This window comes from Oreochromis niloticus, linkage group LG7 (genome assembly GCF_001858045.2).
Source record: "Oreochromis niloticus isolate F11D_XX linkage group LG7, O_niloticus_UMD_NMBU, whole genome shotgun sequence".
Taxonomy (NCBI): Eukaryota; Metazoa; Chordata; class Actinopteri; order Cichliformes; family Cichlidae; genus Oreochromis; species Oreochromis niloticus.
Window position 1 is genome coordinate 10,064,164 of NC_031972.2, and position 23,980 is coordinate 10,088,143.

Consider the following 23,980-nt stretch of genomic DNA (forward strand, 5'->3'; position numbering starts at 1 on the left):
TGTGTGAAAAGTGCTCAATAAAGAGATACTCAAAAGCATGCTCATGGAAACACCGTCGGGTCTGCCGTGATTTGTTTACAATGGGACTTCTGCTCCTGAACCTCTGCGCACAGAGTCCGCAAATCGGGGCTATACGAAGTCAGTTTACGCAGGACTGTAAGCTGTCATCTGTCAGGCGTGAACGGTGTTTGTCTTTAACATAGTTCACGGTGGAGAACAGCTGCTCACATAATGTGGATCCTAAGATCCATAATTGGCCTACCTGGGGTTGAAAGTCTCGATAAATGCACGGCGTTTCGGCGGGTATACCGGCTTCCGCGAGTGTGACTCTTATTTTGAGCGATGAAAAAATAATAGAATATAATTTTATTTTTATATTTCAATATCACAATAATCTTCCAATTTAGAACTACGAGTTAAAAAGAACTAACATAAATAAAATACACTTCAGCTAAATACTTCTAATTTATTTGCCCAAACCACGCGGAGCCGCAGTATAAGGACTAAAGCCGCATGCGGCTCCGGAGCCGCAGGTTGCCGACCCCTGGGCTAGACGATGACGTTGTCTCAAATTTCTATACTCACTAAAATTTATTCAACAACCAGTTTACCATTTATTAAGCGCATATAATAAAATGTTATTGTGAACTTTCTTTAGTACTATTGTATTTAGTATGGTTGGCAGTTAGCATACAAATTTAGCACATTATCTCTTCCTTCTGTACTTAATTAAAGCTGACCTTGGCTTGCTTGTTTGGAAAAACAAACCATATTTGTGACCTAACAGCTGACAATGATTTATGTAACTGTGTATGGAACACTTGGGACATGAGTGTAGGACACTACAGTGGAATGGAATGTGACTATGGGGAAGGGGAAGAATCATGTTTCAGGGAAGACAAATATGGTCAATTTAATATGTAAATGAGTGTGGAGGTTTATAACAATAAGAGCTGGCTATTTATCAATTTTTTGTGTACACAAAATAATAACTGAAAGGGAAACAGAAAGGTATCTACATGGGGTAAATTTCCAACCACTAGGCCACCATGCTGTTGCTTTTACTTAAAAAAAACATGTTTTCTCCCATTTACCGTGGTGGTTTGGCATGCTCTATGGATGTAACCTTAATACAGTCTTTGAACTCAGTTTTTATCAGCTACAGAAGGAAGTGTTAGCTGAATAACTGAACATTTGAAAAGGTAATGTGTTTGATGTTTTCACCATAATCGCTTGACCAAAAAGCATCTCACTGTTTAATAATGTATACTTTATTGATCCCCGTGGGGAAATTCCTCTCTGCATTTAACCCATTCACTCAGTGAAGCAGTTTACAAAGCAATATCCACTGTTTACAGGGCAATATCTTTATACAGTTTCCCTCTATTAGTCCCTGGTCTGCAGAATACATATTGTGTATTATACAAACACAAAGCTGCACAAATATTGCAGGCACTTTAACACAGCACCAGTTTTTCTTGGATGAAGGTTGTACCAGCGCTTCTTGTTCTTGTTCTTCTGAAGATAGTTGTTTGTGACTTTCACTGGATGTCTGGAGACATGAATTTAGGTCAGACACCTTCTTGATCATATTATGTGGATATAAAGTTAAATATAAAGTGCAGAAAATGTTCTACATTATTATAGAAGTAGTTATTTTTCAAAAGTACACTTTGTAGTTTCTGTTCATGCTCAGGGTATGTTTCCACCCCGCTATTTTGTAACACTTGAGATATTAAAACAAATTGCTGGAAAGTTGGTGACTCAGCAGCTGTTTTCCAGATCATTTGTCACAGAGCTGATGTGCTTATTTAAATTGCTTTTACTACACTTTTTCTTAAATTTTAGTAATTATATCATTCTCCTGAGGTTTGCATCTACCAAAATCCCCCAAGTTCATACCCAAAATCAACAAAATAATTCATGTATTCTAGTTGTACAGAAAAATAATATGTCCACATCCTTTATAAATGAGTAAAAACATTGCAGTGACCAATAAAAGCCTAATGGCCATTTTCACTAGAAGCTGTAGTGAACAAGATTAACAGTGTTTATCAGTGTTTCCATACAACACATTTGTGTTAATGACTTCCAGGGGAAATCTTCTGGCAGCTCCTCTAGCTCTCACAATATCTCTCGCTGACATCATGAGACATTGTGAGAAAGACTAAAAAGAACCAAATACAGAAAACACTGATGCTTCCACACATTAAAGCTTTCATTGAAGTAATAAGTTCTTCTGTTGAAATCACTGGGTATGCTTTCAAACACATCATTATTCCTGTTGTTAGAAGAGTTTGACTAGCTTTTTTGTGCCTTTTACAGGGATCTACCTGTTGGACATTATCTACATTGACTCGGCTTATCCTGCATCAGACAGCATCATAGAAACAGAGCAGAGGACAAATCAGATGAACAATCTTCTGAGAGTTATTTCAGACCTGCAGATGTCATGTAACTATGGTAAGACACAATTACATCATCCAGTAGGAACAGCATATTGTCTGTTTCCTTATCATCTATATATTGATGATCTTCTGACATAAGAGTTGTGGTTGTACAGTACTGTGAATATGTAATTCCTTTCCTTAATAAAAAAAATAGCATTTAGTTAAAAAACAGCAGTTTGTATTTACAAAGCTTAAGTTTGTTTAATATTTTTTTTAAATTGTTTGATCTGAAACATGTGACAAATATGAAAAAAACCCAACATTTTTCACAGCCCTGTATGTCATAAATCTTTAATATGGACAAAGCCAAAATATTTATATGTGTTCATAATAACCCAAGTAGATCACCACTGCAGGATGCTAAAGAAATATGGTCTTTTTAGCTTTTACATGTAAGTTTGGGTTTTTGTATAAAGTTCTAATGGCTTGGCTCTGCCTTAGTTACCCGAGCCTTTATTGCTCTGCTTTGCTTAAGTTACTTTCACTGACGAGTTCAGGAAAATTTTCAAGTGTCAGCCAGTCAAATTAAGTTTATTCAAGTCCTTAATTGTTTTGGCTAGCATGTGGTGTTTCCAGTGTGCTTTGTGTGGGGAGCTGCTGAGTAATAAAAATGTTTAAGATACCTGCATGAAATGTTGCCCCAGACGGAGGGGCGAGTAAGGGTGAATTTCTGCAATAAATATAAATCCTCTATTACTATTCTAAAGCCTTTCAAATGCTTTATTGAAAAAATCTGGAAATCTTAATTAGTTTAAATATGTTTACCTTTCACTATCTGTGACTAAAAGTGACTAAAAGTTAGAATAAGTCAAATTGTAACTCTAAGCAGGGGAATCATGGAATAAATGAGTGATTCATGTAAAGCTTTTGTTTCAGGGAAGTCACTGTTTTATCATTTCTGTTCCCAAAAATAAGCTTGGCTTGCTGTACCTACATTTTAATGTTATTTTTAAAATGTCATTGCAAAAAATGGGCTACACTATAATTCGCTCAGCTACTAGGGGTAATTAACTACTGTGTAATAAAATGTAATTATAAGTAATTCATTTGAAATCATGAGTATCTTTACAGGAAAGAAGACAGACGTTGTACTGTAATCAATTTTAAGCAGAGTAATTAATTTTAAGTATAAAAACAGACACTCAAATTTTACAAATTTGCCTTTATTGGATAATAACAGTGAAGAGGACAGGAAGCAGGGAGAGTGAGAGGCGAAGACATGCAGCAAAGGGACACGGGTCAGACTCAAACCCCAGCTGCTGCTCTTTGGCCATGTGGTATGTGGTCACCTGCTCACACACTGTGCTAAACCGGCGAAGTTTAACAAACATGATGAAAAATTATATTTAAAAATTATTATATTAATACATATAATTCAGATAATTTAAAAATAAATTGACAAAATAAGTTCCTAGTCTGCTATAGATGGTAAATCAGTGGGTGATTCTGTAATTGCTTTGCCGCCATCCTTGTGCTTTATTGAGTGTTAGCATTATATAAAATACTGTTGTCCAAATAAAAAATGTACTTCTATGTTTTGCTGTGCATTTACACAGGTGTAAATGCAAGTCCAAGATAACATTGCTATGTCAAGGAGATGAAGAAAGTATACAGGACTACCAGGAGTTGAGGTGCAAGGCCAAGATAGTGGTGGCAAAAGGAAAGGAAAAGGCTTATAATTAGTTGCATGCATAGCGTCTAGCTATGCATGCAACTAATTATAAGCCTACATGGAATGTAGACAATTGGTTAGAAAGACAGATTAAGCTCGAAAGAGTGTGCAGCAGATTACTGTGATGAAAGATAGAAATGTAAATGTACTGACACGTGTAGCTTATGTTGAGAAGGTGGAAGTGTGAGGTGTGAGTAGCAGTATGGCTTCATGCTGTGATGTTTGTTTTGATACTGTTGAGCAGTATAGTGAAGATCAAAAGAAACTGCACTGTGTATTTGTGGATCTAGAGAAAGGCTGGTGCAGTACATGTATGAGGACTGCCAGACAGTGGTAAGGTGTGCAGTAGGAGTCATTGATGGAAACAAGGTGGATTGCATTAAGGATCAGCTGTAAGCCCCTTCTTGTTTGCAGTAGTGGTGAACGGGTTGGCAGATAAGGTCAGACAGGAGTCTCTACTGACTATGATATTTACAGATGGCATTGTTATCTAAAGTGAGAAGAGGGAGCAGATGGATGGTAGAGAGCCTAGAGAGGTGAAAGTATAAGAGAAGAGAAATAAAAGACAGATTACACGTGGGTGGATGAGAGGCAAAAAGGTATAACAGTATGACTGAAAAAGTTATATAGTTTATAGTTTTACTACCGTTTATGTTCAGTACTGCCATGTTGGATTGTTAACTCTCCTCTGAGTTTCTGAGTGAGAAAGGGGGCTTTCCATAAACATTTTCTGACTGGGAACTTTGAATTTCTGACCTCCAACTTACTCGGGACTGTTCCAAAAGTTAGAGAGCTAAGGCTTAAAATGGTTTGGATGGTGCAGAAGAGAAGTTAATTTTCTACCAAGAGTTGTGTTGAAGGTAATGTGGTTTTTCTTTTTTCCATTAGATCACTTGGTGACCCTGCCGCATGTTCAGAAGTATCTGTTGTCAGTTCGCTACATAGAGGAACTCCAGAAGTTTGTAGAGGACGATAACTTCAAGTAAGTGTTTTCAATGTGAATGGCATGGGATTGTGAAATTAATTATCTGACATTTGTTTGATATCAGTCGATTATGGCAGGCACATAGAAGCATGGATGTAAGTCTAAAATTGAAGATGGTCAATACACAGGAAGCAAAATGGAAAGGATCTTTTCAATAGGGTGTCCTTTCATCCAGCAGACATTAATGGCTTTATCTGACAGAGTCTAGGTTGCTCTGCTTGTTACTTGGTTTCTTAGAGTCACTTTTTAAATCACAATTTTTCAAGTTGGACATAAATGATGTGTCATATAAACTTTAAATATGAAATGAAATATGATATCATTTGGGACGATAGAGCCAACACAGTAAATCTTTCAAGCACTGTCACAAAGCACTGTGCAACAGAAAAGAGTTAAAAAAAAAAGAAAATGAGAAGCCAATTATTAGCCAATAAAAATATACAATAAAATAAACAGGTAAGTAAAAAATGAAATCATCAACAAAAAAGTTTTTTAAGCAAAGATTTTTTTAACTAATTTTAAAAATGAGTACACAGAATCAGCTAAATGTAGCTGTAGTGGTAGACTGTACCACTGTCCTGGTACCACAGACTGAAAGACTCTTTCCCTTATAGTCTTTAGTTGTGGATGAGGAACAACTAACAAAAAGTCAGAGCTTAGGAATATAGATGGCAAGTATCTGTTTATTTTGTAAGAAACTCTGATAAATAATCTGGAGTCTGGTTGTTTAGTATTTTTAAACTAATCCTAAAATCTATAGGGAGCCAATGTAAAAAGCATAAAATGAGAGTGATGTGAACTTGTGTTAATAGTCTGGCCATTACCTTTTGTATAGCTTGGAGATGTGAAAGACATGATTTGTTCAAGCCAGTAAACAGGCCATTACAGTAATATAAGTGTGATGACACAAATTCATTGACAGTTTGCTTGAGTTCGACTGAGGAGACCATATGTCACAATTAGGAAATATTCCTTAAAGGAAAGAAACAGGTTTTACATGTTAACTGACTTCTACATTTTTTTTCTAATAATTTGCTAACAAATGGCAATTTTGAAATAGGCTAAAATTACCATATAGAGCTGGCATCAAGATTAGATTTGCTGTAGTAAAGATGTTACCTTGGTATGTTTAAAGTAGATTGAATGCAGCCTTGCCTCAGTTAGCTGTTAATAATAGCAATGATGAACCAATCCTGGTGAGAGTCCAGATAGCACTGATGGAGGTAATATCTCTAAGGAGCATCTAGCCTATTACTGTAGTTAAGCTATTAAGTGTAATTAGAGAAAAAGAAGTAAATGTCTTAGGACAACAAGGACCATCTTAATATGTGTGACTCTTTTCTTTGTCAGAGAGACAGACACTGGTGAATGATCACTGATAGTGATAGGATGAATCTGAGTGTCTTTAATATAAAAGTGGCCTAAGTGAGAATGTGAGTGGTGTCCTAGTGAAAAGATAGCGCAGTCCCTGTAGGGACATATGAATGCAGAGCATCGCAAAGACCAGAATAATTCATTGTTTAAGAATGTCTGTAGCCTGCAGTTCCTTTGAGCTAGTCCTGTACTGAGCCTATAATTTTCTGGATTAAATGGCTGGTTGAAGTCTCCCCCTATTATGAGTGTGGTGTGAGAGTGACCAGAAAGTGAAGTGAAGAAAGCATGAAAAAATCATACACATTTGGTCCACATTACATACGTCAATACATACGTCCATATTTTGAATAGATAAATTAACTACTGAAAGTCTATCTTATGGATTCTTTTTAATGTTTCTGATGGTTGCTGCTAAGTGCCTTGAGACGGCTGTTGTTGTGACAGCAACAACGCTATATGAATAAAATTGAATGGTGACGTTTATCAATAAATTTATAAGTTTATCTTAATGAATATGGCTACAACTCTTTGTTTTGAGTTTTAGCAGGCTGTGCATGTGTGAGAGAACTATAGAGAGGTGAGTGTGTCAAGTTGGAAGGAATCTTGAAGAAAGAAGGCTATGTGACAATTCTGAAAGAAAATCTCAAGTATTCGCAGCAAAACTGGGTCTGGGTTGACAACCCAACATGACAACCTAAAACATGTGTCGCTCCTGGTAAAGACCTAACTGTATCACCAAAGTAAATGTTATTGACTGGTGTGCACAAAACCTTGACTTCAGTCCCATTGGAAATCTGTCGGGTGAACAGAAGACCAAGGTCCAGAGATTCACCAAAGAAGAACAAGCTGGGATTGCTTGGGAGACATAAACTCTCAAGATGTTCATGATGGAAACAAATTCACCTGGGTGAGATTTCCTGAACAAGTACTGAGACACCCCAAACAACCCTGTGTAGGATGAGCTTGCACGTACAGAAGATGCATCTTATTCAGTAAAGTTGACTCATAGGTCATAAACGGTTATTTAGTGGCAAACTGGGCAGGAACACATGACATGTCTTTTCTTGGCTCTCAAAAAAGTTAATAAATGTAAAGCCTCCGTAAAACATTTGGTAATCGTTGTGTTGTAAAGGTTTGCTGCTAGTAGTTGTAGAGAGACACAGTGAAAGATACAGTGATTCACCAGTCATTTCTTTGTTATGCTAGGAAATTGTTCAGTAGGTGCACTGATTACCGGAAACATGTGAACATGCATTTAAATGCAGCATATAATGCAAAAACAGTTTGTATATTTTTCATGAACTTTAAAGTCAGTATTTGGTATTGCCACTTTTATTGTTCAAAACAGCTTTAACTCTGTTAGGCAATCTTTTTTGTAATTTCTTTAAGTAGTCTTCAGGGATAGTTGTCCGGGCTTTTGAATTACATTCCAAACCTCTTCTTTGGATGTTGGCTGCTCTCTATCATCTCTATCAAGATGATAGAGAATGGAACTGTTTCAATAATACTAAGGTCCAATCTCTGAGGAGGCTAATCTAAGGCTGATTGTGTCCTCTTTCCCTACATCTTAGCATGGCGTTTTATGGCATGAATTAAAGTTTTAATCCGTATTTCCAAAGAAATTACAGTACTGCATAGTATTGTATACTGCATATTAAATCCAGAAGTCCCAAAAGGCAGATCAAAATAAGACTTGTCTAAAAAAGAAACTTTCAGTTACTGGCAGACAAAGACAAGACTTCACCCTATTGGGGATTACAAGGCTTGTATTTTTTTAGTACAGGGACAAGATCTCCAGCATTACTGTCTAAAATCATGAAAGGGCCTCCACCGTGTTTTGCAAAAGGCTATAGAGACACACTCTCTTCCAAGGATTTCAGGGTTGGCTAATTTGAAATGCCTCAGCAGTTTCTCCCCATTTCCCTTCCTTAAGTTTGGGTTCTTGACAGCCGCCCGTCCACTTAGACCATATCTGATGAGGCTTCTGGGACCGGGCCACATGCATCTCTCAGGTCCTTTTTCAGACACTGTTCATTTGCTATAGATATTTTTTAAAATACTTCTTCTTTTGTCATTTACTTGTTCCGTTTCTTCATGTCTGTTTTTAAGGGCACACCACAACATATGCCAAGATATGCATGTTATATATATTCAAGTATTTGGCTAACGGCTCTTTGGGAATCACCCTGTAGGGGAAAAATACTGTTTTATTCCATTTCAATTTAATATGCTGTTATTTATATAGCACCTAATCACAACAGCAGTCCCCTCAAGGCACTTTATGTTGTACAGTAGAGACACAGAAAGCCCCAACAATCAAATGACCCCCTTTGAGCAAGTACTTAGAGACAGTGAAAAGGAATAACGCCCTTTTAACAGGAAGAAACCTCTGGCAGATCAAGGCTCAGGGAGGGGCAACCAACTGCTGTAACTGATTGAAGGGTCATGGGAGGAAGACAGAACTAAAGATTAATCCAGCAGCAAAGTCCCAAAAGGCAGATCAAAATAAGACTGGTCTAAAAAGAAACTTTCAGTTACTGGCAGACAAAGACAAGACTTCAACCTTTTGGACATTACAAGGCTTGTGTTTTCCATTAAAAAGACATGAATAATAACTAATGATTAAATACTGAGTTGTCTATAAACACACAGTGAGTGAAAAACTTGAGTGAACAAGAAACAGTGCATCATGGGACGCCCCCAGCAGTCTAGGCCTATAGCAGCATAAATAAGGGAGGATTCAGGGTCACCAGATCCAATCTTAACTATATACTTTATCAAAAAAGCAGTCCTACATATTTGTTTAATATGCACAGGACATATCCTGGTCAAAACTAGTCCATGACTCCTCACAACATTACTGATGACCAAGGTAATGCTACCAGAGTAAGTATGTGTTTAGACTATGTTAAAAAATGATGAGTGGCAGCAGTAACTCTATCTTTCCTCATTTTTACATTTAAGAAAATGTTGTTTAATGCTGTCTATCTCAGCCCCAATAAAACTGCATACACTGTAAGAAATTTATGGTGATGTGGCAAACAGAGACCAAAGAAAGTGATTGATATTTTGCGAGTATTACGGGCGACGTAGCTGCTTGACCTAAGACTTGAGATATAAAAGAAAGTGTGAGTGAGACGGCTTCTATGTAGAAGTAACACAATGTTAATTAAAAATTTTCTTCCTCAGCAGATGATGTGGCATCACCTTACTCAGTTGCGTAATGTTTAGTTTGTTTAGTAAGATCTGAAACTACCTTTTAACTGACAAACACAACAGCACTGAGCTCTTTTATCTAATGGAAGCATTTGTGTTACAGGCTCTCTCTAAAGATTGAACCTGGCAACAGTTCCCCTCGCATTGCTTCTTCTAAAGAAGACCTGGCAGGTAAGTCACACATGGTTGAACTGCACTGATAAAAAGCCCTGCAGATATCCTCCACTTCCACCAAGTCGTACTCAAAACAAAAATTATTAGCTTTTTCTGTCAAGTACTGCAAGGCAAAGTTATTATAGTTAACTGAAACTAAACTAAAAAGTAAAACTAGATGTGAAAAATCATTTTAGTTACTGAACTGATTTTTGTGGAGGAAATTTGCTTTGCTTTTAGTATCTATTAGTTTGATTTAAAAAAAAAGAATTACAACTTGCCTGATGACTCATTGATAGACACATTTATTGTGTGGTTTTTTTGTAATACCTTTACTAATTTTCCAAGCCCTCCATGCAGTAATAAATTTAAAAGATATAACTGTGAAACTAATGAAAACTAAAGTAAAACTAAACATTTTAGAACAATAAAAACTCAACTGAAATAAGAAAATCCAAAAACCCGAAATGGAAAAAGGAAATAAAAATAAAACCTAATTAGAAAATACAAAACTATAATAACTCTGCTGCATGTTCATGACCTTAGAGTTTTCATAAAAAGTATATGTAAAGTACACTATGTGAACTGCCCTGATGACAGTTGTTTTGATTTGGTGCTATGTAAATTTACCTGGGCTCTGATAACTGAATTGAAATGAACACTAGCATTTAGCATCAGCATGAACATTTACTTTGCACCAAAAAAGAAAAAAAAATATGGTGTATTAAAAAGAATAATCAGAGATAAACACAACTGTTCCTGTGGTGAAACAGATCACACACACACACAGGCACACACATATACTTTTCTTTAGCCCTGTAGTTCCCACAGGTACTCCTACTGTTCATATTTTCACTATTTCAGTAACCAAGTGAAAACTATCAGTAGCTAACAACATGAACAAAGAAGCCATCCTCTTTCTGTTTCCGTTGTAAATTAAACCTTCATTTTTTACAGTACCTTGTACCTGGTGGTTTAGACTCTAATGGTGTATTAGTTTATAGTCATTACATGCGGGTGTAACCAACATTTACTTCATAATGTCACATGCTGTGCTTTGGTGCACTGCGCTGATAGAAACATTTACCATGTGAGTGGAAGAGACAGAACAGTTTAAGTTCTGTCTCTTACTACTTCTTTAAACTTAAGTGATGATGTTCATTTATTAGTGTAGCATGATGAAGACTACATTCAGGGTTATTTTCTACCCATCTCTACCAGGAAGTAATGTCAACATCATACAGCCAGACTCACTTCTCTGTATTCTTATGGTTTGGGAATATGGTGATGAGCCAGCGCCAGGTTTTTAAAAATCTAGTGTCATGGTTTTATAATGAATCTGAAGATTTTATAGGACCACCTTGTGTCTTCCTTTCATATTTTAGTTTCCCTTCCGGTAAGAGCTCTGTAATACCTAAATTTCTCATCCGTGTGATAATAAAGGTTTATTCTATTCTATTCTATTTGACTTGGCAAGGAATAGTTATTGTCTTGCAGAGGTGGCAAAAGTATAGACATTCTTTACTTAAGTATAAGTACACATAGTTGTGTTAAAAAACATCTAATTTAAAAATAAGAAAATTACATTAAGGCTGTGCACAGTTTGTATGTTTGATACTTTTTATCTTTAGTGCTAGCTAGAAGCTTATAACTTGTGGATAGCTGCACTAATAATGCAGTTCAGGGTCATTCTGCTCGCAATAAACTCTGAGTATAGTGCTGCAAATGATACATAAGTTTTTAACTTGTTTAATCTCTTTGTATATGATAAGTCCCAGTAACAGACACACCAATAGGATTGTCTTTTATATGTTATTGTTCCCTAAAATTTGGGCTCAATCAGATTGATGAATTGAAGGCAAGTAGTGAAATAAACATTTTCCTCAGATGTCTTAATGTAACAAGCCTGTTATTAAAATGTAAAGAGTAAAAAGTAGAGATATTTGTGTAAAAATGTAAAGAGTAAAAGTAAAAAGTTGTCAGAAAAGTAAATATTCAATTTAAGTACAGATACCTAAAAAAATTGTATGTTATTTCCCACCCGTTGCCTTGAAAACACTATATGATACTCTCTTTCACATTGTAGATAGTGACTAGTAGCATCCTCATGTACTAATCTGTTTAGCTAGCTAGCTTGATTGAAATACAAACAAACAAACAATAAAACACACACAAATGTAATGAAATTCAATTATTAAACATAAACTAAACTGCCAAACACACATATGAACTTCAGTGGGATCCCATATGGTTTTGTGGCCGACACCATATTAAAGCATACATAGCCTTTAACATGTTGTCGGCCCACTGTTTGCAGCAATAACAACAGCTTCAACTCATGTTGGAATGCTTTTCATAAGGTTTAGGAATGTCTTTATAGAATTTTTTTATGATTCTTCTGGAAGTGCAGGTCAGACAATGCTGTTGAATGAGAAGGCCTGGATTTATATCATCCCAAAGGTGTTCTATCAGATTGAAGGAAAGACTCCAATCCAGTTTTTCCACACCAAACTCACTCATACTCATCTTGATGGACCTTCTGCACTGGTGCACAGTCATGTTGAAATAGTAAGCCACCACCATCCAACCTGTTCCCACAAAGTTGGGAGAATGAAATGATTCAAAACGTCTTGGTATGGCAAAACATTAAGAGTTCTTTCACTGGAACTAAGGGGCTGAGCCCAACAGCTGAAATGCAGCCGCACACCATAATCCGCCCTTCACCAAACTTTACACATGGCACACGTACCGTTCTCCTGGTAACCACTAAAACAAAACTCATCAGTCAAATTGCCGGACAGAGAAGCGTCTCTACTACTCGAGTGGTGAGATGTGGTGTGCTTTATACCACTGTATCCAACACTTAGCATTGCATTGGTGATGCAGCTGCTTAGTCGTGGAAAAACATTCCATGAAGCTCTCTATGCAGTGTTCCCGAGCTAATCTGAAGGCCACATTAAGTTTGATTAGATGATAAACTTTGTTTATAATAATTATTTAAAATTTCTTTCTCACATTTTTGTAAGTAGCTGGGAGGTAAATTTTAAGCAGAATGCATGATTTTTTTTCTTGCCATCATTCTGGTAGAGGTTGATCTTGGTGGTTTGCACCTTGCAGTGAACCCTCTGTATTCACTTTCATGTAGTCTTCTGGTAGACTTGGATATATACTTTAAGTATTTCACACATTTAATCCACGGTCCGTTTAGAATCACCAATTAACCTAACATGTCTCTTTGGACAAATTTGTGTGTATAGGCGTTTTTCTTTCAAGGCGGCTCCACAGGGTAGGGGTTTGCATGTCTACTTAACAAGTAAAGGATCTTTGTTTGATCCCTAGCAAAGACACAGATACCTTTAAGTTGCAAAGCAGATAACTTTGCAACTTAAAGATGCAAAGTTATCTGCTTTAGAGCAATGTGTTTTCATTTAATAAATGCTTTGATGAGGCAAAACATTCTAATCAACCTCATATAAAGTGAATAGCACTAATTATTTTGTGACAGAGTCAAAAGCATGAGAAACTAAGGCTCTTTTGCTTTTTATTTCATTTTTATTTATCAGGAACCATGCACAGTGGCACTCATCTCATATGCAAAAACATACTTTGTATCAGATTTAACTACTAGTTCATTTTAATATGCAAATTCTGGGCAGGTGAATATAATGAAAATAAATCTCCAAGTAAACACGTTGGATGTAAGAGAAGATAAGATAAGATAACCTTTATTAGTCCCATGCGTGGGAAATTTGTTAATGATGGTGTAAAGCTCATGTGGCAATTCTTTTTGGTATCCAAGACTGCTTTTTTGTTGAGCCTTCATTGAAGCGTAAGCGCTTCATTCTCACAACAACATTCTCAGACACACTCCCACTCCAATTATATATGGGGCATCTCAGGGCTCAGTATCTTTCCCAAAGATACTTTGACATGTAGAGTGGAGGAGCTGGGGACTAAGGCATCTGGGCATACTCCTGAACCACAATGCTCTGCTCTCATCCAGCTGGCTAGTAGATAAGAGCAACTAGAACATGAAATTTAATTGTGCAGTAGAGTGTGTAACATAGCAGCAACCTTTTTTGTTAAAGCAGTTTTAGATTAGGCACCAGTGGAAAAGATGTTCTAGATATCCATATTTTGGATGTGTGGTTTCAGTTTTAAAAAAAAAAAACTAATGTAGAGGTGAACACAATGTTTTGGCTAACTAAGGGATTACCTGATTTACTGTCAGCAGGCTGTCTCATACTGTAAGTGCATGATAGCAGCTAATGGTACTCTCCTCTTGTTGCTTTGATGAAGATTTGCAGTTACATAACATGGCAGAAAAGGGGTGTTCTGGCTGTGTCCACTGTCTTGTTGGCTCAGTCAGTATAAACAAGTCTCATGCACTTCACACAATGCCAAACAGAAGAATTTGGTTTGCTCACTCTCTCTGTGTAAGAGGAGGTGAGGTGGGCTGAACTGATCACTTTCACCATCACTGTGTCTGACAAGGTGAAACCATTCTAATGTTGCTGCTCTGTGTGACGTTAGCACCATTACAATTTTCCATTCTCATTTTAATAATTGTCCTTGTAAGCCTGTGACTGAACTCTTCGTGGCAGAGACTCCTCACTGTGGTTAATTTCATCCAATCTGTTTTGTAATGTCTGAGCAGCAGATCAAAAAGCTAAATAAGCCTGCATGTGTGCTTGTCACACAATCACTGGGAATGACTGTTCAAAGAACTGTTGTGAGGTAATAGCAGAATTTTACTGCTGCGGACAACCTGCCAGGCCTGCTTTGTCTGAATTGCTTCTCCCGTTGGCTGTCTGAGAAAAACTAAAGGACTGGTTTTAATTTAAATTATAGTCTTTTCATCACACAAAACTAATATATTTTAATCTTTACAGCATACAGACAGAGTATAAGCAGCATGTATTAACTTCAGTAACAACAAGAAGAGGCAGTCCTCCAGCAGCAGAACCCTTATCTCAACATCATGGAGTTACTCTGAGATTACGAAAACAGGCAAAAAGCACTAAAATAATGTGTTTGCTAAATACCTTCAAAACTGCTTATATCAAGGAACAATGCTATTGTTTCTTGACAAAGACAAAAGCAGCAAACAAGAGTAGATTTGATTTTTGTGTGTTTTTGTGCTTCTCAATATTGTAAAAGTCATTTAGTTTGAGTCACTTTATTCCCAGTTTCGGGAAAAGAAACTGTCTTAATGTGTGTTACATTCCTTCAATTTAACTTTACTGCACTGCAATACTGATTGCTAATAGAGCTCTAAATCTATTCCTCCTGCTGGTAGAACGATTCTGATTTCAACAAATTCCACATTACATCATGACTGGGAATGCATCTGCTTTCCCAACAACCCCACCAATAGGCACAATCATATACAGCTGCTTGTATGTCTTCTGTTCAGCTCTATATGCTCCATATGAGATCAAAAGATCCTGCTACACTAAAAAATCTTTAAAAAATAACTTCATACAAATCTAAAGTGTTCAAAGCTGAGGATGCTGAATACAGACTGGCCTTATGGGTCCCAAATGGTCAAAATGACTGGCACCCAGTGGGTTTCCAGTGAGAGGGAACGCAAAGTGACTCAGAGGTTCCACTGGCACAGAAAGCACATAGGAACAGTGGATCAATTCACTAGTCCATCAGCAGTGCTGCCAGAAGACCAAACTGTGGCTGGACTGATGATAAATTTATGTAGGCACTTATACATGACTGCACTGATTAATTATGTTAATAAAGGCTTTTATGTGGTCAGTTTGCACCTTACCAGTGCCCTCTAGTGGTTGTGGTGTTGAGTTGTTTTTTTAATACACTCAGAGTGTGGCCAGCAAGCCAGTGGAAGCCCTTGGTACCTTTTTATGTGCATTTATAAGGAATGCACTCTTACTTCTAAGCCCTTTGAAATGAAAATAAGCATATGCATGTATGTGTTTCACCTGGGGCGATCATGGCTCAAGAGTTGGGAGTTCGCCTTGTAATCGGAAGGTTGCCGGTTCGAGCCCCGGCTTGGACAGTCTCGGTCGTTGTGTCCTTCGGCAAGACACTTCACCCGTTGCCTACTGGTGGTGGTCAGAGGGCCCGGTGGTGTATGGGTGGATGACTGGTTGTGTAAAGCGCTTTGGGGTCCTTAGGGACTAGTAAAAGCGCTATACAAATACAGGACATTTACCACTTGTAGCATCCCATTAAACGTAAACCCTGTTTAAATTCAAGTCTGAAAAGATTTGTAATCGGCCAGAGGTCCTCTGTCATAAACTATATTTTATTTTAATGAATTCGTTTCTCTCACACACTAATTTAATTACAATATGATTATGGGTTTTGTTGATTTTTGGCCAGTGATTTCACAAAATCCTGCTTTAATGCTCCATAAGCCTTAATTCTCTACATTGTTAATAATTTATCTAGTTTCTAATATCAGAAGTTTTCTTTGTGCCTTAATATATTATTTAAGCTCTCACACTAGTAACCAATAAGCGGCACATAACCTGAAAGTCTCAATATCAGGCAAATAAAGGACTTGTACTTGTTCCACTGCTGCTTTTGTTTGCTACTTTGAAGATGTGAAAGAAAGAAACTCAGATATACAGTAACCAATTTATCATTAACATTTTTTTGCGCTGTCAGAAGAAAATCATTGTGAAATAATAAATGTGAATGGGATTAAATAAGACACATGAGTGTCAAGTAACAAAAGTAGCCTACTATAAGTAAATTTAAAAGAGTTGCACATAAGTAAATTGCACATAAGTACTATTAATGACCTTTTATGTTTCAGGTCTGTGTGAGGTATCAGCCTCTTTGAGGTATAACCGACGACCTACTTGCCCTGATGCGTCTGTGGGGGTTCATATTCCCACCCCCCCTCCCTCTCACCACAGGAAGAGTCACAGTCTGGGAAACAAGTAAGCAGAACAAGCTATTACCAATTTTAACAGTAGTAATAGTATTAAAACAATATTATTAAAATAATTCATCTTCATGGCATGTTCTTGTTTAACATTTTGGAGCACAAGCCTTTATTAGGGAATTAAACAGACTTCACTGAAAGCAACACAGAAAAATAAAGTGTACTGAATACAAATAATATGAGTGCTCGTAGAAGGACAAACTAATGCGTTTTTAAAAGCAGTAAAATCCAAGTAATTCTTGGCCTGTAATGTATAAATCCAAAATGTTTCCAGAAAGCTTCCATTGACTGTCACCTCTTGGTATGGAAAGGAATGGTTGTAATATGGACAGTGCACTGTTATGGGGGTGTAGGTAGTCCCATAGTCCAATTCATGATCTGCAGTGTACAATGACTGATCCATGGTTGCCCATTGTCTCTGTATCTGTATACTCCAGTTGTTTGATTGTTTTGTACACATCAGTATTGTCCTCAACAAAAGCAGAGTAATGAGTTACAAACAAATCTGACTTGAAAAAAAAAATCTGTGTAATATAATAACTCTGTAAGGTTGTCATTGCCTAACTGGTGTTTGGAATTCCCATGCTGCTCTTTCCATATGAAGAGGCGACAAACAAAGGAGACTTAGCCAACAGGAAGCCATTAAGGCCATTAAATAACCTGCCTTAAATGGACACTTACTGTCTTTCTATAAACTGTGTTTACCATTTGAGATGCACTCATGTTATTTGTAATTAGTAGTATGGTGTGTCGGTTATGGAATTTTGGTTTATATTTGACAAATATCATAGACTTTACATGGATTCAAAATATTATTTAAAAATAGAGGACTTTGGAGTTGTTTGTTGTTTAATCCCACTAATGTAATGTTGGCCATTTACAACAGAGCACAATAAAATGGTAGAAAGATGGGAACAAAATAAAGAAAACACATGCAACATGTTAGGCACACTTGTCGAACTCCAGGCCTTGAGAGCCGGTGTCCTGCAGGTTTTAGATGTGTCCTTGATCCAACACAGCTGATTTAAATGGCTAAATTACCTCCTCAAGATTTCTTGAAGTTCTCCAGAGGCCTGGTAATGAACGAATCATTTGATTCAGGTGTGTCGACCCAGGGTGGTATCTAAAACCTGCAGGACACCAGCCCTTGAGGCATGGAGTTCGACACCCCTGTGTTAAAGCATAATACTGGTACTTGTTGCAGCTGCTAATTCAAACAGAGTTCATCTAATTGAAAGATGTGGCAATGAATTCTTGTCCAGAAAATAATATTGCCTTGTATTCTTCTTCTATAACTGCACAGTTATAGAACAAGAATAGAACAAACAGAAAAAAAGGATGGTAGGTTTAAAGTGAACTTCAAGGCCATGAAATGCTTCTGTTACCTACAATCAATGTTCAGGATTTAGAATCTATACCTGAGCCATGACATGACACATAAAATGTACGACCAGCATCACTGTTTCACTGATTGTCTGATGGTTGATCTCTGTCCACAGCGTGATGTGTCAGTATGGCATGTCAGAAAGCAGGAGTGCCACATTTCCTATAGAGAAAACACGACACCTGCTGGATGACAGCTTCTTAGAATCTCAGAGCCCAGTCAGAAATGATCCGCACAGTACATCTGTGTCCAATGGCCTGTCATTAGGTATGTGTGCCCAATAGATGTCTGATGAAAATATTCCCAAGTATTCAATTTATTAGCAAATCCACATCTTTAGACTTTTACATTTGTTTTTCTTTCTTCCCATGATAGGCAGTAGTGAAAGCTCGTTTTGGGAGGAACTATCACCTGCAGTGGAGAGGTCAGAGACAATTATAATTGTAACAATTTTGAAATAAGAATTTTTATAAATGACAGGTTTTTTTCCCACAAATTTTCACGTTAACGGGAAAAAATAATTTTGTTTTAGAACCACTAATAGGTTGTAGTACAATGAGATGAAAAGACTATTATCAACAGCGTTTTGGTCAGTCTCTTTAGAATTTATCATGCCGCTGCCCTTATACTGAAGCTATGATAAATTCATTTTAAAATTTTAGTACAACCAAATTAAGGACAAGGTTAATGTCATTTTATAAGGCTTAAATTTATTAGAACAGCAGTTCTCTATAGTTAACAGATACTCCAGAAAGAGGAAATGCACTTTTGCAAATGTTGTAGATTATTTTCTGTGTAGAGGCTGGGAGTGGACAATATGACATGTTTAGTCATATATTACTGTAAAGTGTTGACTTTGGTTTACACTTTGGGTTCGATGATGTTGAGCACTGACCTATCCAACCACGAAGGCTGACTATGATAATTTGTGACAAACAGGGGCCGCATGTATGCAACACTGGGCCCGAACTGGAGGGTCCCTCTTCGCAACTCTCCCCGGAGCCGAAGCTATGTTTACAGGTACAGTGAATCAACAAAGTAAGAAATCAGTATTACAGTCTTAAAAGAGAATGAAGTCATTATTTGTGTTTGACACACTCTAATGTTTGATGTTTTAACTCCCTTCATTTCCTGACTGCTTGGATGTTAGAATGATGTTGCTTTGCTTTCCACTTAATTAAAAAGAGCTTTTCTAGTTATAGAAACACTGACTGTATTTTGTGATATGGTCGTTGTTTAAGTCTCTAAAGTATCCGTTTACCAAATTAAGTAGGAAAACACCTCACAGTGACCTTCATGGTTTGCCAGCAGATACTTTTAGAAACAATTATAGATGTTCCTTTTGTTTAAAGAGTCTCTTAAAGGTAGTTTTAACTGCATTCACTGAGCTCTGAATACTGTTTTAGTTGCTTACAGTGTTAAATGTTCTTTACTACCCAACATCCTTAGCTACTCTGCTACCAACTCCTGCTATGGATGCAGTGAAGCTGGTAGTGTGACCATTGAAGGACCACTGCGAAGGAAAACACTGCTGAAGGAGGGACGAAAGCCCAAGGTATGGTGAACTTTTATTGTTGTTTAAGTTAGTTATTTTGCATTCAGTCTAGTACTGAATATCAGCAACTTAAAAAAAACTGTGAGCTGACAGTGAGCTCTTTTCAGCCTCCTCTATATATTTCTATCTAACAGTTGTCCTCGTGGACCAGATTTTGGATCATTTTGTCTGGATCAACACTGACATTCTATGGAGCGAAAGCACTGAGGGACTCTGAGAGGAAGCATGTAAGTGTGATGCCTTGGAAACATGAGTCTACACCTAAAGTCATGTGAAAAATAAAATACCCCCTCTTTCAGTTGTAAGGTTTTATGTATGAGGACATAATTACAAAAAAGTCCGTTCCTTACTGTGTTTTAACTTTATGTAAATAAAAGCTCAGATGAAAAACAAAATGAGACAATTAATACTCAAAGCCAAAATGAAGGAGTGTGTGAAAAACTAAATACACCTAATTAGGGCTGCAATTAGCAATTCCTAGTTATTGAGTATTCTATTGATTAATCAAGTAATTGGACAAGAAATGCTTTTTTCTTATTAATGAAGACTAATAAATATTCAAAATAGAAAAAACACAGGTCTGAACTGCTCATTGGTTTGCATTTCAGAAATTGCAAGGTTTTAAGTTTAACTGCATACAACATCTGTCAAAAAATGTTTTGATTGTATTTACCCATATTAAAATTTTCTGTTTTTAAAGAAAACACTTTCTTAAATGCAAAACTAAATAAATAATCTCAAGTACAGTCAAAGCTCAAAGTAAAATAAAATAAGGCATAAAATAAAATTGCCTATACTCTGCTTTTATGGAATGCTTTCTTAGGGCCCCAATATATCATTTTGTCATTTTAGTTGGCTTTTGGGACAAAAGTAGGTAGTGTGACAATGATAAAATAATAATAAAAGCATTAGGAATTATTTGACATTAACCTTGTCCTTAATTTGGTTGTACTAGATCATGGCAAGAGAAACAAACACAAAACTCTTTAGAACAGAGACTCCAAATTTGATCTTATTACTGAAAATATATTATTATTGTTATTATAATTATTAGTGTGACTACTAGACGTTGGCGGCCCTTTTGTTTGACTCTCTGTTAGTGTTCCATTGTGTGTTTTTCTTTCCGGGTATGCTTTCAGTGCATTGGCAATGTGTTTGGTATCATTGTCATGATCTTCACAATTAGATGCACTATTTTTATTTCTTAAGAACTTGACTTTCAGACACTGTTCATGTGGTGTAGGAATTTTTTTTTATAACTGTCACTTCTTCATTTGTACTTCACATGTCTGGAAATACTGCAATAAGCTGACAAATGCCAAGTTTTCAGTAACAGCTCTTTGAAAAGCAACTTGTTGAAGAAAAAGTATGCTTCTATGCCTGTCAAACTGTGTTATTTATGGCAGTTTTAGTAGATTCAGCTAACACAATGTGAACAAATGATGTGTTTTTGTGACAGCCATCTAGTAACAAAATAACAAAGTTTTTATGTTCGAACGATTGTGATAGGTGGGTAATTAAACAAAAAAAATCATTCCACTGAAAATGGTCAGGTAGTAAGGACTGGACTTTAAAACCCTTGGAGGGTCTTAGGGACATTTATTGTCTTTTGCATTTTTAATTTTAAACCATCTTCACTGTGTTGAGTGGAATATAGCCAAATTTGTCAAACAATGTTTTTTTTAATTACTTTTTTTAAATGAGTGAAAAAGCAGCCAGTGTCTAACGAAAAATCTTGAAATGCCTTCAGAAACCCTGGAGAACTGTTGCTCAAGACCACTTTTAAAAAATACAAGGAAGTCTGGCTCCCTGGGATGCTGTGTAAAATGTCATCAGAAACAGAATGTGATTATTTACCTGTCTCATTAACCAATCTTTTATTCAGAACACAGCATAGGAAACATATCAAATATTTAAAATGAGAAAACAATGTTATAAAGAGTTTGCGGAAACCAAGTTTATTGTATTTTTTTTAATTAATTTTCAATATCTGCAACAGTGAATAGGGACATTTTTGTGACTACTGGATGTAATAATTTCAGATTTCTACAGTCATATGATGTGAAAATGATCATAGATATACCCGAGGACATATTTTATGACTATATTGTGGTGTTTGCAGAAAACTATGTGTTCCAATTTTTATATATTTTTTATATCTGCTCATGCAGAAGTGAATGGGATAATATAGTGATTTTAGAAGCTAATAATTTAAAATGCTGCAGCCATAAACCTTGAAAATCTTCATAGTTCCACTTGAAGATAGCTTGAACAAGAATATAGAGTTAATAAAAAGAACTTGATAACAGGTTGGTTATATTCTTAGAAATACTCCATTGTACAGCAGGACCTTGAGGCAAATTTGCTGGGATGTCCATTCCTGGAAAGATTGGCAAATGTCTGAAGTGTTTTCCACTTTTTTGCTTTAGAATTATAGACTTATTATATGTGCTTATTACACTTCCTAGATTAATTGCTGATGTTTTTCCTATGCTTTTATAGAGGTAGTCACAGTTAAGTAAGTCCATTTGATTACCAGCAGAAGGCTGCTACTTATCCTCTTAATTCTTATGAAAGCAGATAAGGCTTTCCGTTACAAATTTGCACAGTGGTGCCTCTTTATTCTGTTATGTTTTCTTTCCTGTTCATAGAAGAAATGAATGAATTGGTCATCATGCATCAAATGTTGAAAATGGGAACCTAAAGCCTCTCCTCATTTTGAACAACACATTTGAAAAATGATGGAAAGGAACGTGTTGAATCCGTGTCGCAAAACTCTTAAAGTTAGAACTCATCTCTCCACATCACATTTTTGTCTTTATCTAGTCTAGAACACACTAAGCTTGTGCTCTGCTGTAAAGTTGTAAGGAACTTTGATCTAACCCAAATGGTTAGTACAGGACAACTGGTCAAAATTTCTTGTGGAAAGCTTTAGTGAACAGTGATGAGTAGCTAACCACAATTGTCCAAGATATGGCGGGGTATTTGGAAACTACACACTACACTACTACAAATAAAGATCTGCTGCTAATGTCTTGACACTTTCAGAGAAACTTTGTCCACATTTTGGCTTTAAGTGTTTGCACAGCCACATAAAGTTTTATTTAAGGTGAAGGTTTTCCCCTGATAAGTGCAGAATTGTACAGTGAGGGCAAGTGGATAATTGTGCTCTGTGTTTGCCACAGTACAAGTCAAGGCCTTGTAAAAAAGTTTGTGTGACTGGCTGGATGGTGGTACTGCCAGATGACCCAGCCCGACCCAACATCTTCCAGCTCAGTGACCCAGAAAAAGGTCAGCCTCCCACCATCAGCAGAGTTTGCCTTTTTTTGTCTTTTTTGTCTTTACTCATGTGAGTATTTTAGATACTCACATGAAGACCATTTATATCACTTTACAGGCAATGTTTACAAGTTCCAGACAGGGTCCAGGTTTTCAGCAATCATCTGGCACAAAAACCTAGAGGAGGCTTGTAGAAAAAGTAGACCTCAGGTAAGCTAAGCACACACAACATATTGTTTGGCTCGCACGTCTGGTTTGGTCAGATTAAACGATCCTTTTTCATGAAGACATGATTTAAACGAATTTCATTTTATTTTATTAAAGCAGTATTCCTTCTTGTGTTGCATTTGGAGCACTGGTTGAGCTCAACTAGGTCCTGTTGATTTTTGAGGAGCAGCCGCTCTACTCTAAACCACTCTTAAATGACTGAACTCCTCATCCTGTTTTAGAGAAGGTGCTTAAACCACTAGCATCTGCTAGCTTATTCTTTCAGTCACTACCTAAAGCTCATGACCATAGGTGAGGGTAGGGACATAATAAATGAATAAACCTACAGCTTTGCTAAGGATGGGAATCGAGAACCGGGTTTTTTAGAGAACCGGTTCCCAGTAATCCAACTCTCCGGAATCGTTAGTCTGCCTGCCTGTCGATCCCACTTATCGATTCTTGCACTCTCACTACAGTCAGCTGATTTCAGTTCGTGTGTCAGAGGAGGAAAATAGTGGCTGTCCATATCCATCGTGGATATGGACATTACTTTTATTTTTATTGCACAAAAGGATGAAAGCGCGATGGTAAAGTGAAGACTGCTCAAGGACAGAAACAACTGCATTATGCTGTTAACACAACTTTGCAAGCACCTGCACAGGCAGCATGCTAACACTAAGCTAGCCAAAAATCTAGAGTGATATTAAAGCTGAGTAAATGCTCACTCCAGCCCAGCACCATGATAAAGTGAGCTGTTGCTGAACTTCAACAGGTAACAAA

At 36.8% G+C, this 23,980-nt stretch overlaps 1 protein-coding gene across 4 annotated transcripts in view; it reads left to right on the top strand.

The window, feature by feature from the left end:
• The window catches only part of LOC100703592 (ras-specific guanine nucleotide-releasing factor RalGPS1), a 91,935-nt gene that overhangs the window by 64,193 nt on the left and 3,762 nt on the right, over positions 1 to 23,980 (top strand). For all 4 annotated transcript variants that reach the window (XM_005449500.3, XM_003439635.5, XM_019360737.1 and 1 more), the window contains 11 exons: positions 2,326 to 2,463; positions 5,011 to 5,104; positions 9,801 to 9,868; positions 16,644 to 16,770; positions 18,275 to 18,426; positions 18,535 to 18,583; positions 19,099 to 19,179; positions 19,609 to 19,714; positions 19,849 to 19,941; positions 22,900 to 23,005; positions 23,112 to 23,203. In XM_005449500.3, coding sequence (XP_005449557.1) covers positions 2,326 to 2,463; positions 5,011 to 5,104; positions 9,801 to 9,868; positions 16,644 to 16,770; positions 18,275 to 18,426; positions 18,535 to 18,583; positions 19,099 to 19,179; positions 19,609 to 19,714; positions 19,849 to 19,941; positions 22,900 to 23,005; positions 23,112 to 23,203 — 1,106 coding nt within the window. The remainder of the gene's footprint in view (positions 1 to 2,325; positions 2,464 to 5,010; positions 5,105 to 9,800; positions 9,869 to 16,643; positions 16,771 to 18,274; positions 18,427 to 18,534; positions 18,584 to 19,098; positions 19,180 to 19,608; positions 19,715 to 19,848; positions 19,942 to 22,899; positions 23,006 to 23,111; positions 23,204 to 23,980) is intronic.